The sequence below is a fragment of the Momordica charantia genome (genome assembly GCF_013281855.1).
Source record: "Momordica charantia cultivar OHB3-1 chromosome 2 unlocalized genomic scaffold, Mcharantia_2.0 BLBB01000002.1, whole genome shotgun sequence".
Taxonomy (NCBI): Eukaryota; Viridiplantae; Streptophyta; class Magnoliopsida; order Cucurbitales; family Cucurbitaceae; genus Momordica; species Momordica charantia.
In genome coordinates, this window is record NW_028275160.1 from 4,887,272 (window position 1) to 4,905,232 (window position 17,961).

General features: G+C 33.3%; 2 protein-coding genes across 2 annotated transcripts; one reads left to right on the plus strand and one right to left on the minus strand.

Moving 5' to 3' along the window:
• Positions 1–4,299: 4,299 nt before the first annotated feature.
• SHP1 (K-box region and MADS-box transcription factor family protein) lies at positions 4,300–9,668 on the plus strand. Its single transcript, XM_022293900.2, has 7 exons — positions 4,300–4,461; positions 4,595–4,840; positions 8,277–8,361; positions 8,806–8,867; positions 8,950–9,091; positions 9,178–9,219; positions 9,314–9,668. The coding sequence occupies exons 2-7, from the start codon at positions 4,659–4,661 to the stop codon at positions 9,503–9,505; spliced, it is 705 nt and encodes a 234-aa protein (XP_022149592.1). The 5' UTR covers positions 4,300–4,461; positions 4,595–4,658; the 3' UTR covers positions 9,506–9,668.
• A 1,751-nt stretch (positions 9,669–11,419) lies between these two features.
• On the minus strand, positions 11,420–16,681 carry GAUT15 (galacturonosyltransferase 15). The gene is made up of 6 exons (XM_022294033.2): positions 16,129–16,681; positions 15,835–15,878; positions 13,886–14,041; positions 12,883–13,464; positions 12,473–12,775; positions 11,420–12,045 (listed from the first exon to the last, which is right to left on the minus strand). The coding sequence occupies exons 1-6, from the start codon at positions 16,343–16,345 to the stop codon at positions 11,758–11,760; spliced, it is 1,590 nt and encodes a 529-aa protein (XP_022149725.1). The 5' UTR covers positions 16,346–16,681; the 3' UTR covers positions 11,420–11,757.
• Between the last annotated feature and the right edge of the window lie 1,280 nt (positions 16,682–17,961).

Below are 17,961 nucleotides of genomic sequence, written 5' to 3' on the forward strand. Positions count from 1 at the left end.
ATTTTGATCCAAGTATGTCTCGTTTCCTCCCGATACTTTATTCATGCAAATTATATTTTATGTGCTTAAATTTGTCATGAAAAAATGAAAACTAAAAAATAATTTCAATATAAATCTCATGAATGTAGTTCACAGAGTGTACTATCAGTTTTTAATTTCACTGAACTTACTTATATATTCATGATCTTTAATTTCTCTTATCTACCTTATGTAACATGTTAGTTGCATTCCCAACGACATTTAATTCTTTCTTTTGGGTAATACATCACTTTTAATTTCAAACTTTTCAATTATTTTGCCAAGTTGAATGCCAAAACTTGAATAAATTGTAAAGTTAACATACATTGTCGAAATTAAATTAGGTTATTTTGTTTAGTACAATAATATAGGGTAGGAGATTGAACCTTCCAATTAAGCAAGACAAAAGATTCTTTTATCTATTAAGTTATGTTTGAATTGACAAACTAAATCAAAAGTATACTCATGAATTAATCGAATAATAAATTATATAAAATTAGCCCAAGTCCACGTTATAGTATTTCTCGAGGGAAAAACATGTTCATTGTTTTGTACTATTATAAAAATTATTTAAGAACAAGTTCGGGTCCATGAAATAAAATAATTTATCAACTAATGATGTGTCTAGGTACAAATGAAATGAATTTCTTCTACTCAAGTATTAGAAAATTTTCTCGTTTCTCCTTCGGTCACATGAGTTCGAATCCTTGCCCCCAAATAATTTAAACTAACACTCAAACTAAGCTGACATATGCTTAAATCCAATCATAAAAATGTTCAAGAACTCAACCAACATATCAAGTACTAAAAGAAGGCACAATTTTAGCACAAAAAATACTCAAACTCAACTAAGGAAACAACCATTGCAATTAAAAGATGAAAACCAAATTTTCTAACTTTAAACTTTTGACCCAAGAGGTAAAAAGGAGATCATGATATTTTCCCTAAAATCTAAATCCAACATCTTCCATTTTTCACTATGACAAAAAAGAAAGAAAGAAAAAGAACATTGTGAAATGCATGATATATATATATAATAAAAGTTATGGTGTAGATTTCTGAATTGATGAATGAGTTGAGAAAATAAAGGAAAATAGAAGGAAAGACATGCATGCACCTGTTTTGCTTGTGTGCTTTTATTAACAAGGTTGCATGTAACATTGACAAAGGGGGATGCTTTTTCTGCCCCTTTGTAGAAATCCCACTTGTTTTTTCCTCTTTTTTCTTTTTTACCCTCTGCCATTCCAAACTACTGTCAATCTTTGTACCTTTCCCATTGTCTTGATGCATTAATCATAATCATTGTTAATTCATACGGCTTTAAGTAGTTTTAAAATACGGACGTAGTTCAATTGGTTAAGACATATATCAATGACTAAAAAGTCGAAAATTCGAACCATCACATCCACATGTGATTGAGTTCAAATAAAAAAGAAAAAGAAAAATCACACGCTAAACTTATTTACATACATAATCTAGGATGTAGTGTTGCAGTTCATTCATATACCTCTCCTCCCTACTCGAACATCACACGGTGTAATGCTATCTGCCCATCCATCCCACTAACACACAAGTCAATACAATCTAATTTAGTGTTTTATTTCATATTTTGACTCAACTTTATGAGCTGAGTCATTACTCATTAGAAATATGTCAATACCAACACGTAACGCTCTGTTTTTGGAAAATGATAAAACAAAGCAAAGAGATATGTTGTTGTGCGATGCAGCGAGGATTAGACTATGATTTGATATGAAACAAAGTGTGGGAATAATGGCATTTTTAGTTTTCCCAAAGGCCTAATTTTTTCATTTGGGATATACAAGAAAATAGTAAAAAGAAATTGAAAGAGGGAATTCAAAAGGCTGACCAAAACAAAATGAAGAAATAAAGACATGGGTCCTTAAAAAATAGGAGTACCAAATCAAGCATGGACAATGGCCTTTCAACAGATAGTGGTACGGCCACTTTAATTTGGCCTCAATGGCCCTACAAAATAAGGACCCTGCCCCTCATAATGAATGAAACTCAACCATGGGAGATGATGAACAGGAAATTACATAGGATTCTCGTTTCACTTGAAAGATTCTTTTGAGGTAAGGAAATTAAAGTTACCACGAGTTATCTTCGAGTTCCATCGCCATCGCCATCCCTCTCTCTCTCGATAAATTTTTTATTTCTATTGAAATTGATCGGTGTCTTTTCGAGGTATTGAGTGTTGACATCTATGTAAAAATGTTAAAGTCTCAATGATATGAATACTGTAAAGCGAGAAAATTTATTCAAAAGAAGTTATCGATTCTTAATTAATAAATCGGTATTGTATATTGAGATTTCTAATATATTGGCTTTATCTCTAATGCTTCATTGATGTTTTAATTATATATATCTTTGAAAATATCAATTGATCTTTTTAAGTATTTATTGAACTTTATTTTCAATTCTATAAATGAAAGATATTTTACTTCATATCTCCTTTGTTTTGAAGCAAGCTTCTATTAATGAGTGTTTTAAAGTTTTGAATGCCTTAATTGGTTAATTGTTTTCTTTTTTTTTTATAGAAAATGCTGCAAATTTGTAGAAGGCATTGCATCCTGGAATAATAAGTAGCCTAATTACCCATCTCAAAATTTTATTTTATTTTTTTGAAAATTAGTTTAGATTTTATTTTATTTTTACATATTTTAAATATTATAATCTAAACTTTCAAAAGCTGTCGAGTATAATTTACTCAATGGATAAAACACTTGTTACCTTCCATTATTGGTAAAAAAAACAAAAAAAGAATTCAAAAGTTATGTTTTAATCCAAAATTTAATAAAAAATTATAATTTAATCCCTTGCAATGCTTTGAAGTCATACCTACTATATTATAGATGTCTATTTATTAAATAAATAAATAAATAAAATATGTATTTAGGTCAATTTTTGTTCAATAATTTAGGGAAAAAGTAAATGATAAGGACTAAAATAAATTATTATTATTTTTAGTCTATCTAAAACAAAATATTTGAAAATGTAGGAAAAAAACATATCATAAAAATTAATGATGAAAATAGGATTTAAACAATGCAAATGCAAATTTCTATTAAAAAAAAATTTACTTGTTTTTGCATTATATCCCTACAGAGATATAATTTGAAGCAACTTTCCGTGGCTCTCTTCACCCTTATTATTATTTAGAGGTTTCCCTCTCTCTATATATGGATATAGTGAGAACAATCTTTATCAAATATTAATTTCATCTTCTAAAATCTATTTTTAGGTATTTTTAAAGCTTAAAAATACAGGGTGTTAGTCCATTGGTTACAGACAGTCAAATTTCAAATACATGTATATTTTTACCAAGCTATCAAGAATTTGATAACGATTTTGTTATTAAATTTTATATTTAAAAAAATTATGCTAGTTTTTTCACCATTTCTAGGAGTATCTTATTTTCACCTTTCAACACATTTTAATTATGATCTAAATTTTAAAATAAAAATAAGTTTTTAAAAACTATGAGCTCAACATAGTGAGCTCGATTTTAAAAAACAGAAAATCAAAAATCAAAAGTCAAAATGATATTTTTCAGACAAGACCTATATTACCAACAATTTTTATTTAGATTCACTCATTTTCCATTCATATTTTTGTCCAAAACCGACCCGTTTACACTAAAAAATACAATCCATCATGCAAGATAAAGCATAAAATACAAACAATAAGGGAAAGAAAAATAAAACAATTACAAAACTTTTCATACAAAAGTTACCACTTGAATTCTTTAAAGAATTAGAGTTTAACTAAGTTCATCTTCCAGTCCCCAAATGATAGTTTGGGTAGTTTGGGATTTCAAGGAATATGTTTGAGGTATTGGATTCAAGCTACAATGAACGCAATGATCCTTGCGTATGTACGGGTATAGGGACGGTGCGCATACCTTAGGTATAGGGACCAAAATGCAAATCCAAGAAAAGTAAAGAAATCCTCCTCACACACAAACTTACACATACAAAGAGAGAGAAATAGAGAAGGAAAAAAAAAAAAAAAAGAGGGGGGTTTGTGAATGAGTAAGCATAAAGCCATATTGGAAGAAGCAATCAAAGATGTCACTTTCTAGTTAACCATTTTAAAGGTAACCCTTTTGCTAACTTTTTTCCAATACAAAATGAGTGTGAAAGTGAACCCTAATACCCCCATTTGATCATTTTAATTAGCTTCTAATTTCTTAAGACAATAGTAATCTCAAACCCCCTTTTCATCCCACTTTCAGCTTTAAATACTGATCTTCCCTAAACCTAACTCCAACTCCACACCCCCCTTCATTTCTCTCTATCTATATCTTCACTCAAAAACAACAACAGTAATATTAATAACAATAATTCTTTTTCCTCTCCCAAGCTTTCTTGCTCTCAAATTTAATTACTTCATCTTCCTCCTCCTCCTGATCTCCTCCAGGTTGGTGGGTTTACTTTTTGTTTGCGAAAGATTGAATCTTTACATGGTTGTGTTGCAGATCTAGAGAATCAAAGGGAAACCCATGAGTTGAATTTTGGTTAATTAATTTTGATTGCTGGGTTTTGATTTATAGGGTTTCAGCCACGGAGTTCCCAAATCTTCAAGTGGGGGAAGGATCTGCCTCTTCCCAGAGGAAAATGGGAAGAGGTAAGATTGAGATTAAGAGAATTGAAAACACTACAAATCGGCAAGTGACTTTCTGTAAGAGACGAAATGGGTTGCTTAAGAAAGCTTATGAATTGTCTGTTTTGTGCGACGCGGAAGTTGCCCTCATCGTCTTCTCCACTCGCGGTCGTCTCTACGAATATGCCAATAATAGGTCATCTCTCTTTCTCCTTTTTCTTCCATCTTATAGATCTATGGAGTCATTAGGGTTTTTCATTCTTTTTTTTTTCCTCCATTTTCTTTGAAAGATTTGGTGTTAAAAATATGGGTTGTTGTTGTTGTTTGTTGGGTTGAATTTGTTTGAATTTTTGAGATGTTAAAATTTTTGTTTGTTTGAATACCCAAATGTGATCCATCAATTTAAGTTGGTCAGCATGAACTAGCTGAGCTGAGCTGAGCTGTGTGTCTGTCACAGATGAGATGGTGTCATCGCTCTGATTCTTTCCATTTTTTGACTCCATAGCTTTAATGTTTCTACTCAACTTGAGTTCTATGTTTGGTTTTGAACTTTTGCCTCTATTTTTGGTCTTTTTTGAATTGATTAAACATAGGGGTTTGATTTTGATTTTGTTTTTTGGGTGTTGGTTTTGGTTTTGGGTTTGGAATTTTATTATCGGGACTGTTAATTAATGATTCTATTTTTAGTTTTCTGTTTTTGAAAATTAGGCTTGTTTCGTTGCAATTTCTTTGGTAATTTTTAACCTTGAAAGGTATTTGAATTCTTAGTTCAATTTCAAAAATAAAAATAAGTTTATGAAAAGTAACTTTTACTTAGATTTTGAAAATATTTTTTAAAAGTTGATGGAAAAAAAAAAAGGAGAAAAGTAGTTTTTACAAGTTTTGCAGATAAATAAAGGTAAAATAGTTATATTTTATTTAGTGTTGGCGGTATATTAGGTAGACATTTTTAGTAATGTATAATCTAGTAGAAATGTGGAAAAGAGTTTCTAATGAAATTGTTTTAGGCCAAACTCATTATATTTTTGTTTTTTGTTTTCTTAATTTTAGAAATTAGAGTATTGTGTTTGATTGTGTTTTCTATGTTTGATTTCTTGTTTTGGAGAGAGATCTCACATTTTTAAAGACATTTAGAAAGTGAAAAATTTCAAGGAAATTGGCTTAATATATATAGCTTGCAGTTAATTAATTGGATAGCTCTCTCTTCATTGATTATCATTTTCCCTTTTCTTTAATTTCAATTTTAAAGATTAGATTGTTAAATATAAATTTTCTTTTTTATATTTTCTATTTGAAAAAAAAAAACACTACTCAAAGACTAAATTAAAGGGCAAAGTAGATTTGGAAATTATATTTCTATTTTTCAAAATTTGGCTCCATATTGAAAAAAAAAATGGAAAACATATTAATTTACATTCTCCCTAAAAATAATTATATTTTGAAAAATGAGGATACAAAATGTGTATCAAATAGGTCAATAATTAGTTTATTTTCATCAAATCTTCACGAACCATTAATAGTACAGGTCGATACGAACCCAGCCGGTCTTAACAAATAAAGCTATGCTTATTTTTTATAACACATTTTTAGAACAATAATTTATAAATCATAAACTTACTTTTTTTTTCTTTTGTCCACACGATGAAATACTAAATAGGAAAAATTCCTGCTAGTTCTCCAAATAATCCTGTTCCTAGTTTCCTTTCTCTTCCAAAGAATTATCTTCAATTTAGGAAAATGTTGACTCAATTATTATTTCTCCATCTGGGTTTCTACACCAAATCCATAATTAGTGATATTATTTATTTTTATTAAATCGTTTTTGGTTATAATAAAAAAGAATCAGAATTACAATTTTGGTCCATTTCAGGGATCAATACTTAATAATAGAAGAATTATAGTGAATTGAAAAAGATGGTGAGAAGTAGGGGAATGATGGGAAGTTGTGGTTTGGTTTGTACAATAATAATTTAATGAACAATTTTAGTACAATTTATTTTTATTATTTATTTATTTTGCAGAACCTGCAACTTTAATTTGTAGCATAGAAATAGAAAAAGGAGTTAGCTTCATGAGGAGATGGTGGCCAATAACTCTTAATTCATACCTTTAATTTCTCTCTCTTTTTTTGTTTTTCTTTCTGTGTCTTTAGGAATTAGCTTCAGTCAAGTCTTGACGTGATATTTCATTAATCATATCGGACAACAAAAGATTGTGTGCCACCAATATTTCTCATAAACATTTCTTTCTGGCTTTTGTTTTTGACATTTTTTTTTAGTAAAAATTTGAAAAGGCCAATTGAAATGATTTGAATTTAGCACAGTAAAAAGAATCGTTTCCATTTCTATGCAAGTGTTGTGGTTTACACAAAAAAGAGGGTATTGCATCTGGATTTGGATTGAGAGTTGAAAAAACAGCCAAAATTTGAATGATTATTATATGAGGTTGGAATTAGGGTTTAGGTTAGGGAAGACCTTCTTTTTTTTTTTTTTGTTTTTTTGTGGGTGTAAAAAATGGGTATTGTCCTGTGGATAAAGGAATGTGGGATTAGGTATTTGGGTTGTGAGATTTTGCATTAATGGATAAATTCCTTGTCATCTTCTGAGTTCTCTTCTGACTCTCCAATCCCACATCGACGAAATTAAGGTATCAGCCCCACCCCCTTTTCATGGATAAATTCCCTTGTGATCTTCTACTTTCTTCCTTCCTATATCCTTTGTTTGTGAGTTTTATTCTCCTCCTTTTTGTTTCTTCTACTCAAATTTATTTTCTATAGTTTGTTTGCAAGTTCTAATTCAACTCTTGGTTTAACTTAAAATAGAAAAAAAAAGTTTAAATTTCTTTTTCTGCCTTATCTTTTCTCTAGTTCAGTTTAGTAAATTAAAAAAAGAAAAAAGGAAATTACTTAGGTCCTCATTATTGTGTGACCACTATTGAATATTGGACAAGTAAGAGAATGAATAAAAATAATTTTTCTTTTAAGAAACAATGAGTTGTTAAATATTCAAGGATGGTCAGCATAGAGATCCATCTTTAAAAAATATATATATGTGTGTTATTTAATTGAGTGTGTCATCTAAAAATAATGTAAAATACCATTTTTTTTTAGTTCAACAAAATTATGGAGAGTGGAGATTGGGGATGGAAATCTCCGACCTTTTGGTTGATAAAATAGGCTTTAATAAGTCCAGTTATGCTTTTATTGTGAAAAATATTTGCGAAGATAACAAGATAATGTGAAAGAACAATTTTTAAAAATTTCTTTGAATTAGGTTAAAAATATATGTTACTATTCGTTTTTGATGAATATGAATCGTGCATATCTTACAATTTTAAGCAATTTTAGTGATGAACATGAAGGCTTTTAGTACTTTATTAAGTCTTGTCTTTTGTATGATAAAATGTTTTCTTATCTTGAAAAAGAAAAATTATATAATTCAAGCGGGATAAAAAACAATATATACCTCTATAAATCTAGATTACACATTTTTAAGATCTAGATTTTTAATGAGATGATGGTATTTTACCCTTTTTTTTTAATTTATTATTATTATTTTTTGTGGGTATTGAAGAGTTATAAATGTAATATTGTGATTGGCTGTTGTCTAAAATGAGAGGGAAAATTTTGGCAGTGTGAGAGGAACGATCGAAAGGTACAAGAAAGCATTTGCTGACTCTTCCAATTCCGGATTATCAGTTGAAGAAGCTAATGTACAGGTAAAAAATAATTAACTAGTTTTCATTTTTCTTATAAAGCCTAAATATAGATTCAAATTTAGATTAAAATACTAATTTGATCTAATTTCAATTCCCTTAATATTCAAATCGAGCTCAAGTGGTTAAGGTACCTACCTCTGACCTGAGCTCAAGTGGTTAAGACACCTATCTCTGACCTGATTACTGTACTTACATTTCAAGAGTATAACGTCGTGTTGAAATTGTGATAGAAAAATGACAATTCAGTGTATGAACCAAAACAAATATTTTAGAAGTATAAAGACTAAACTGAACTACAATCATATACCAAAATGAACCCGAACTGAAAATAGAATAAGAAAATAATATATTAAAATCTTGAGAGGGTAAATAAAGAGTTAAAAAAAAGACCGATTTGGTGAGATTGAATTGGTGAGTTGAATGGTATGTAAAAACCAAGTGCAGTTTTACCAGCAAGAGGCGTCGAAGCTGAAGAGACAGATACGGGAAATTCAGAATTCAAACAGGTTGGTTAAGTGGTTAATTGAAGTTAATTAATTATGTTTATGGATAATGAATGAACGAATGAATGAATTAATAATAATGCAGGCATATTGTTGGAGAAGCACTGAGCTCATTGTCGTTGAAGGACCTCAAAAGTCTGGAGGGCAGATTGGAGAGAGGCATCACCAAAGTTAGGGCCAAGAAGAACGAAACCCTTTGTGCCGAGATGGAGTTCATGCAGAAGAGAGTAATTACTTCCACAAATACCCTTCACCCTTCTAATTTCTTTCTAATTTCTTAATTTTTGGGTATTATTTATTATTTATGCGTCAGGAAATGGAGCTTCAGAATCACAACAATTATCTGCGAGCTCAGGTCCCTTTTTTCTTCTTGAAAAATTTAAATTTTTTGATCACAAACAAACAATTACATAAATTAATTAATTATTTGATGTGAATATGGGCGGCAGATTGGCGAACACGAGAGAATACGGCAGCAGCAGATGCAATACGAGTCGGCGGCGACGCAATACGATGAGAATGAGAATAGAGGTTATGGGGCGGCGGCGGCGGTGGCGGCGGCTGCGGTGGGGCTTATGGATTCCGATAACAACCATTACGGCCACGCCCAAGACCACCTCACCGCTCTACAGCTCGTGTAGAAAATCAAATCAAATCACACAGACGCTAAGCTGCTACCATTTCAGAATTTATTATTATTATTATTATTATTATTATTATTTTCATGTGGAATTAGCATTAGCATTAGCATTACGGAGGAAATCAAATCAAATCAAATAATTAATACAGCCCTTCCCTTCTCTACTTCTGCTTCTTCGCTGTATTTTGAGCAACCATCGAACACTTAACACACCCTCTCTATATATATAAAACCAAAACCCAAAAAAGAAAAATGCATATATATGCTATAATACTACTTTTCAACTTTTTATTAATTCCTTAATGTTATTTGGGATGATGATTAGCTTTGGAATTGGTCTTTAGGTGTGTGTTGTGTAATGTGGCAATGTGTTTGCTTTTAAACCTAACCGGTGTTTCATCAAATCAAAAGTGAATATGTACCCAAAAAACCATTTTCGTATCCCTTTCCCTTCGTACCTTCTTATGGATTCTGTCCCTTTTGCATTCTATCTTATCGTATCAAAATCTGTTCTATGATATTTGACAATTATCCTCGATGCATGTAGGGCCAAAATAAATTCTTTGTTTCACAGGGTCTATTTTACATCTGGGCCAATTAAGAACTTCAAATGTATCAATAATACTAGTTATTTTAAAATTTACAAAAAAACTAGTTATTTTAATATTTTATAAATATGCTAATTGTTAATACCTACCTTGAGAGGTTGAAGGTTGAAGGCTCATACCTACCCTATAATTGTTAAACTTTTTTTTTTTTTTTTTTTGTTAATACAGCACAAAATAACTAAGATACTTGATCATAAGAAAGAAACAGAAAACAATATCAAGTACTTTTTGTTGTTTAAGAAGGAATACAAATTACTAGCTAACAATAGTATTGTGTACTAACATTCTAATTATATTCTCAAACATTCAAATTAAAATAACTAATTGATCATCACTAATTTCGCCTTAGAGTTGGGCTCACAGAACCTCCATAAACTATTTTTTACCTACCAAAAAACCCACATATTTAATACAATAACGATCGCGGTCGCATCTACTAGTCTAATGATCGAAATCTCAATACACTCAACTAACATGTTAAGCCTAATTAACATCTAATATAATCATTGGAATAAAAGAAACAAAATCATTGACAATCAAATAGAAAATATACCTCCCAAAAGTTTGAAACTATCAAGGCATTTGGCTATTCTTACGGTTTTAAAAAGTAGCTCTTAGGCTCATTTCTTTAAGTTCTCTTTAAGTTGGGTCTTAAATAGACCATGATTCGCTTTCAAACGCATTAAAACAGACAATACATGGTCGAGTCTAATCTTGTGTTCAACACCATCTCCCTCCTTCGCTAACACAAGGTGGGTACTTAAAACTCGAAATCATGTCATGTAGCTTCGCGAGTTGAATCTCTATGATCGGAGGGTCGATGGCCACCCAATAATTGATGGTGCGAGACTCGTCTCCGAATTGGGAGGAGGGAGAAGCCCTGACTACACGCCTTGCGAAGCTCAAATTGGAGGAGTATCCAAATTCGATCACAACTACACTACACCACCACCCACCTACGGTACATATTTCTGACTCACTCACTCTCCCAATACCCAAAAAAAGACTCTCAACATCAAGTTGGGTACGTACAACTTTCAAAAGAAAATGCTCAAAAGTGCCCCAGGTCATAGCCCACCAACCAAGCAACAAGAAAGACAAGTGCCCCATAGGTCAAAGCCCACCAACCAAGCAACAAGAAAGACAAAAGAAAATGCTCATGAGTTCTATCATTTTCTAATGAAGAATCCTATGCCTATGCCCCTCCTGTAACATTGGTTCCCCTCTGTTTTAACAAGAGACAACCAGCGAGAACTAGACAAGACAACAACCAGCATGGATAATCAAGGAAAGCATGGGTCCCAATATTTCATCATCTAAAATAAGGTATTTTAATTAAGATATAAAATCAATATACAAAGTTCCAGATAGTTACATCCATGATCACAATTTATCCTCAAGGTTGTAAAACTCTGAGTCTCTGATTCTATTGTGTAATATTACATTGGCTACCTTCATCTATTACCTAGTAATAGTGTATGGACATAATATATATATATAACCAATATCATACTTTGTAGAGGTTAGTCTGAGCAGAGACTGAAGGCAAAACCTTCTTCCCTCCAATTTCAGACCATATCTTCATCGGATATCTAGATATATGGTCCCAAAATGAATAGTTTAGAGTGACAGAACTTCGTTCTCCTCACTCCATTATTCTGCATTTCTTAATGAACTTGTTTGAGTAATTTACATGTTTATTCCATATGTTCCGTACCTCTGGAGACCCAATCTCGAGCCACGGCTTCGCGGGACCGCTGAAATGTATAACCGTGGCATCTTCCAGGACCTCCCTGGTAAAAAGTTGTGGGGGTCTTTCACCTAACCCTGCCACATGCCATGATGGATCAATGGGAAACACATGACCCCCAAAAGCCATCAAGGATGGAGGAAGTTCTCCTGGAAGCCACAATGCCAATCCAGAATTGAGGTTCTGTGAAATGATAGCAGTATACGTCATAGAAAGTGGAAACAGGACAAGGGATAAAGAGAGATATCATAATGATTCTGACTTCAAAGAAGCAGAACTAATAAAACAAGATACCATCACCAAGCAGCAAAAGCATAAGATGCATTTGAACTGTCAAAATAAACAAAAGACAAAACAATATGTACTTCCAAACTCATCCTTTTAAAATCCTGAATTAAAATTCTCTTTCATTTCGCATTTAAAATGTTAGAAGTTTTAGTTCAGCTGAAACAAACCAAGCATAAGAATGTGCTTATCTATTAAGCGCAATAGAAATAAACAAATAAAAATACGTCACATTAGAATGTTGGTAGGAGTTCCTAAGTATTGTTCTGTGTTTTATGTATGCACATGTATAACTTTAGTAGAATAACAAAGAATGGAAACTAACATGTTTCAACCACTGATGATATGTGGATGTTATGTTGGTCCTCCTCCAAGCTTCAAGATCGAAGACATTCAAGCCATAGTGCCACACACAACTATGAGGATTGAAGTTGGATGATATCAAAGGATGAGAGAAATTCAGGTAGTCGCCGTATTTCCTTCCTGGACAACAAGCATCTCCACACCAAGAATCAACGACAGCACCAACCACATTCCCACCAAGGTCCAAGTCCCACAAAGAGGACATATCATGTTGCACCACAACGTCATCGTCCAGGAATACAATCTTATTCAGATCTGGAAACAGCTGAATGAGACACATTTATAGCTTTAAATAAAAGGGGAGGACAGAATCATCATCATTACAAGTTTAGTTCAGCATGAGGAAATTACTGCGATATCCAGAATGATTACCTCGGGAACATAAATGCGGAGGTGATTCAACAGGGAGAGACTGCTGGGGCTTAGAACATCTAATTCTCTCTTGTCTTCTCCATCATATTCGAAATTCTCTCCTTTGAAATCTTTATAGTAACGCTTCCAGATCAAACGGTGAATCTCCAGCATATCTTTAACTCTGTCGTTGAGTTCTTCAGGCCAGTCGAATTGGTGCAACCCCTTGACTTCCACCACAACCGAATCCATGGAATTGGTTGCAAACCATGCGTGCATGGGAGTGTATGTCTTCTTGTCAGTGACGATGTGGAACACCAATTTTTGTGGGTCGGCCGAATTTCGGACGGCGGAGGAGATGACAACAGAGGCGGCAAGGACGTTGTCAGTCAAGAGAACGAGGTGGCGTAAGGAGGGGTCGGTAAGGCGAGAAACATATTCAGGCTGCGGCAAACGAGCTCGAGCTCTGGCATTTACGGCATACTCTTCAGCAAGTTTGAGACACAGACAATGTAGGCCCTTTGGAACACCGTGTGAAGCTAAATACCAATACACAGATTCCCGCTTTCTGGCGGATTTGACCTTTTGTTCCATAGCGTGAAGCTGCACGGAAAACATTCAAACACAAAAATTAGAAGAGCCCCATTAAAAAATGAATGCACTTTGGATAATCAAGTAATACATAGACATACCAATTACTCATAAGCCAATGCACAAGTGGGAAATTTTCTGTTTTCTTAGAGTTGAACCCATATCAATTAAGATTAATAGACTAAAAAAATGGCATGCACAAATAGTTTCAGCATAAAAAGAACAAACTTCAAAATGGTTTTGAGAGAACAAACTTCAAGATACAAATTTAGTGCTAATGGGCAATTACAAATTACATTCTTATAAAATTTCCCTTCCGTGAATGGCAACAGTGGAATAAGGCATCAGAGATGATTCAGTGAGGACAAAATAAGAAAGATAGCCCACAGAAGGAAAAGAAAGGGTGCAGAGGATGTAGGTAAGTGGGCATTACCATGGCTTTAGTCTTTAATGCGAAGGCCCTCATATCCTGTCGTTTCGAAATCATCTCTTTCACAAGCTCGTCAAACGATCCCACTCCATTTTCACCCTCCACAGACCCACCTTCCTTTGATTCTACAAGTGCCCTTGACAGCTCCTCGCCCAGTCTCTGTAATTTATGCAACACACCACAAACAAAACCAAAATACACTCTTATATTTCTGTATTCTTCCAGCTACATATTCAGTAAAATATTTATTATTTGACTATCATAGTATGAGTTAAAAGGGATTTAAGATGGTCAATTAGAACAGAAGACAATTATTGTGGGCTTTGTATTTTTCTTTTTGTTTATTGAATAATTTTTTCTCTGCCCGATTCTCAAGTGGACCAAAATAAAATGATTGCTACGCAAGTAGCCACATGTTCCAAAAGCTGCCTAGTGGAAGAAGAATTAATTTCTATATATCTTATGACCAAAATGCCATCCGCCTTTCTCAATTTAACATGAAAGCCCATCTCAATCAAACTGGAGAATAAAAGAAATTGGGGGGTAAATAGTGAAGAGAGTTTTTTTTTTTTTTGACTAAATAATGAAAAGAGTATTTCAAATCTATACTAAATCCGTACGAAGGAAATATAGAGTTGGTTTTAATGCGTCAACGAAAATCTCCGTATTTACTATTTAAGACGGCAGGATCCAAGAAAGTTGTTCCATTTGGCAAAGTTAAATAAAAAGTTTATTTACGAGAGAAAATGTATAAATTTAGAAAATACAAATACAATGATTTTTTTTTTTAAGGTACGACCAATATGGAAGATGGAAATTTTAACCTCTTCCTCCTTAAAATGCAGAGACAGCTGTACGCAGAATATATTGGCCTGTAACTTTTACAATTAATTATAAAATTCAAATGTTTAAACTTTAGAATAGGGCATGTCTCGAAAAGTGTTCGACATGAAAAATCATTTCAAACTATTTTACAAAATAGATCAAGTTCCCTTGAGCATACTAAAATAATTATCCAAACATATATATTTTTTTACTCTAAAGAAATCAATATAAATTTTAGACTAAATTATTAAAAAGTCCTTTTAACTTTACCACTTATTTCAAAAATATCCTTATCCTTTACAACTTTTCAATATTTCAAAAATACACTTTGAATAAACATTTATTCATATATTAAATAAGAAATTCGACAGAATTTAAAATAACAAGGTAATTAATATAAAAGTTTGGGAGGCGCTAATGTTTTTAAAAGGTGAATTAGGGCAAAATAGGTACAATTTAGCTTTTTTCTTCCTTCCTTTAAAAAGGATAAATTCTTGCACATCCTTTTTCAAATCTAATCTAACTAAGCTTATAGTTAAATCATTCTAGATTATATAACATTAATTTTATGTTCAAAAAATTAGTGTATGTTTACTCGGGATTTTCTAAATATATTGAAACTTCGGAAATGATACATGTTTTTTTTTAATTTAGCCTCAATTTTTAATATTAAAAGTCAAAATCCTCTTTCCATACGTATAAGAACATCCAACTTCGTGGTACCATAAATGCAAATTTACAGTTTGTAGGAATGAGTATAAAAGTAGTTGGAGAAACGTAGTTTTTTTTTTTAGATGGGATTTTAAAGACACCCTAAAATTTGGTGGCTTGGACTTGGACTTGGAGTTTTTCCAAAATCAGGGCCTACATTAGAAAATGTTAACACAGACGGCCATTCCCATTTTTCTACTGAAATGAAAATTAAAAGGACTCTTTCGGATTAGATATGTAAAATTATTATGAACACTTTATGTTAGAACATTTCTGAGAAATTCTCCGATTAATCACCGTAAGAATGAAATAATCAGAAAAGAAAAAAAAAGCGAGGGAGAAAAATGTAGTAAGAAGTTGCAAAAGGTGGATTCTGGGAAGAGGGGTATATTCGGAATTAAAGTGAGAATACTAACCGAAGACGCGTCATCCGCGCTGAAAATCCTCCATCCTGAGCAGTCTGCAAAATTCAGAGGAGCGAATTGATGAACGAGATAAAGTAACTTAACGAAAATCATGGAGACTTTAGTGTCGATTCGATTGAAACAAAGCTTGAACGCGATCGAGCGTTTTCTTTTCAACAACAAATATTAATCGTAGAACAGAGGTTTCTTCGGGAGTAAGAAAAATGGAAGGTACGTTCAGTAAAATCAAATCCGTGCAACCATTTTCCAAATTGCAAAGTTCAAAGGCAGGAGGAGCATAATTACCAAGAGTGGAAGAACAAGCAGCGGCCGATTCAAGTACCAAAAAGGCAACTCTGACGAAAAAAAAGGGCAAAACAATCGCGAGCGTGAGGAGGAGCGGCAGGATTGAACGGGTGGAGATCCTTCGAGGCGCCGTCGAGGCGGCGTGCGGCGCCTTGCCGGCGCCGGGATTTGAAATCGTTACCCTCTTAATCCCCGTCGTCGAAATATAGAACTTCATGGTCTTCCACAGCGGTCCGGCGTCCAAAATTCTCTGTATTCCATTCAAGAAACGAAGAGGAAGAAGAAGCCGCTCTGATCCGGGACCAAATTGCAGAGAAGAAAGAGTTTAAGAATCAGCATCGGAATCGGAGAGCGACATTGAGGAAAATCCAATAGGGAAAATGGATTTTGATGTAATAAAGCAGAAGCAGAAGCAGAAGCAGCGGCCTGAGGCTGAGAGGAGTCACGGGTCTCGCTCTCCACTCTGCGGAACCGAGGAGCTATGGCGAACTACACTTTTTTATTTATTCATTTTTATTTATTTATTTACCAGATCTCGCACTCCGTTGAATAATAAGAGAATATTGTTTATTTTTCGTAATAATTCATAAAGGTATCGGGGGAAAAAATGGAATGAGAGAAAAAAAAAAGAAAAAGAAAAGGGGAACATCCAAAAATAATGCCGCGTTCGAAGCCGCGGGAACGAGATGAAGTTCAAAATATCGCCCCCGCTTTCTCGCGCATTTACGGATCTGCCATTGTATCGCCCACTTGTCACCGACACATTCCTCCGCTGTTCGTCTCCGACTCCGGCTACCTCTGCTCTGCCCATTACATTGCCAATACGAAATTCAATACAGTTCTCATTTTTCTAATTTGTTTCTGAATTTTAAAGTGCACGAATTTAATAGTTTATGAACTCGTTAACTAGACTTGTAATTTAAATTTAAATTTAGAAATTAATATTTGTTGGGAATATTCGTATCAAATGGAAATTGAGAGGATAGTAAAGAATAATGTACTACTGTATTGTATTACTGTTCTAAATTGACCGGTATGAAATTAATTAAATTAACTCAATTAGTTAAAGCACCAATATCTGATATGAAGTCATGAAGTTCGAATTCCTACTATATATATTTGTATTCTAAAAAAATTGAAATATTAATTACACACAAAATATTGTTAAGCCCGCTTCCAAACCTTTCTTTTCTACCCCATTCAATAGAGAACTTCTTCATTTGGTAGTTCAAATTTTGATACATCCACATTTATTATACTAAGAAAATATCTAAATTAGTAATACTATTTTTTTTAACGAGCTAAAGTCATCAATTAAGCAGAAACACCAAAACTCTCAAGGAGCAATACATGAGAAATAATATCTGAACCATCCTCTAACCAAACCGACACACCCCCATTCTTCAACCCCAAACCCGCAAGTAAATGAGCCACTTGGTTTTTACCTCTCTTCACAAAACTAACAGATGCAAGGCCGAGATCCGCAGCTGCTTCCTTTAATTTCGTCACAAACACCCCATTTCCGACAGGGGTCCTCCTCAATCGACTGCAACGATTGGACAATCCGAAGGGAGACTATCTCTAGAACGCAAGGACTGAGACCCATATCCCGTGCCAGATCAAGACCCCATTTAGCCGTCGACGCCTCTGCTAGATCAACACTTGCCATATCCAACACCCTTGTTGCAGCTGGGAGCATCACCTGACCCCGACAATCTCTGACAACCACACCTAGACCAGCGGAAAACGAGTTCAAATCCACAGCAGCATCGGTATTAATTGTGTACCGACCCTCCGGAGGAGGTCTCCAACAAACAGGCGAAAGAGTAGAAA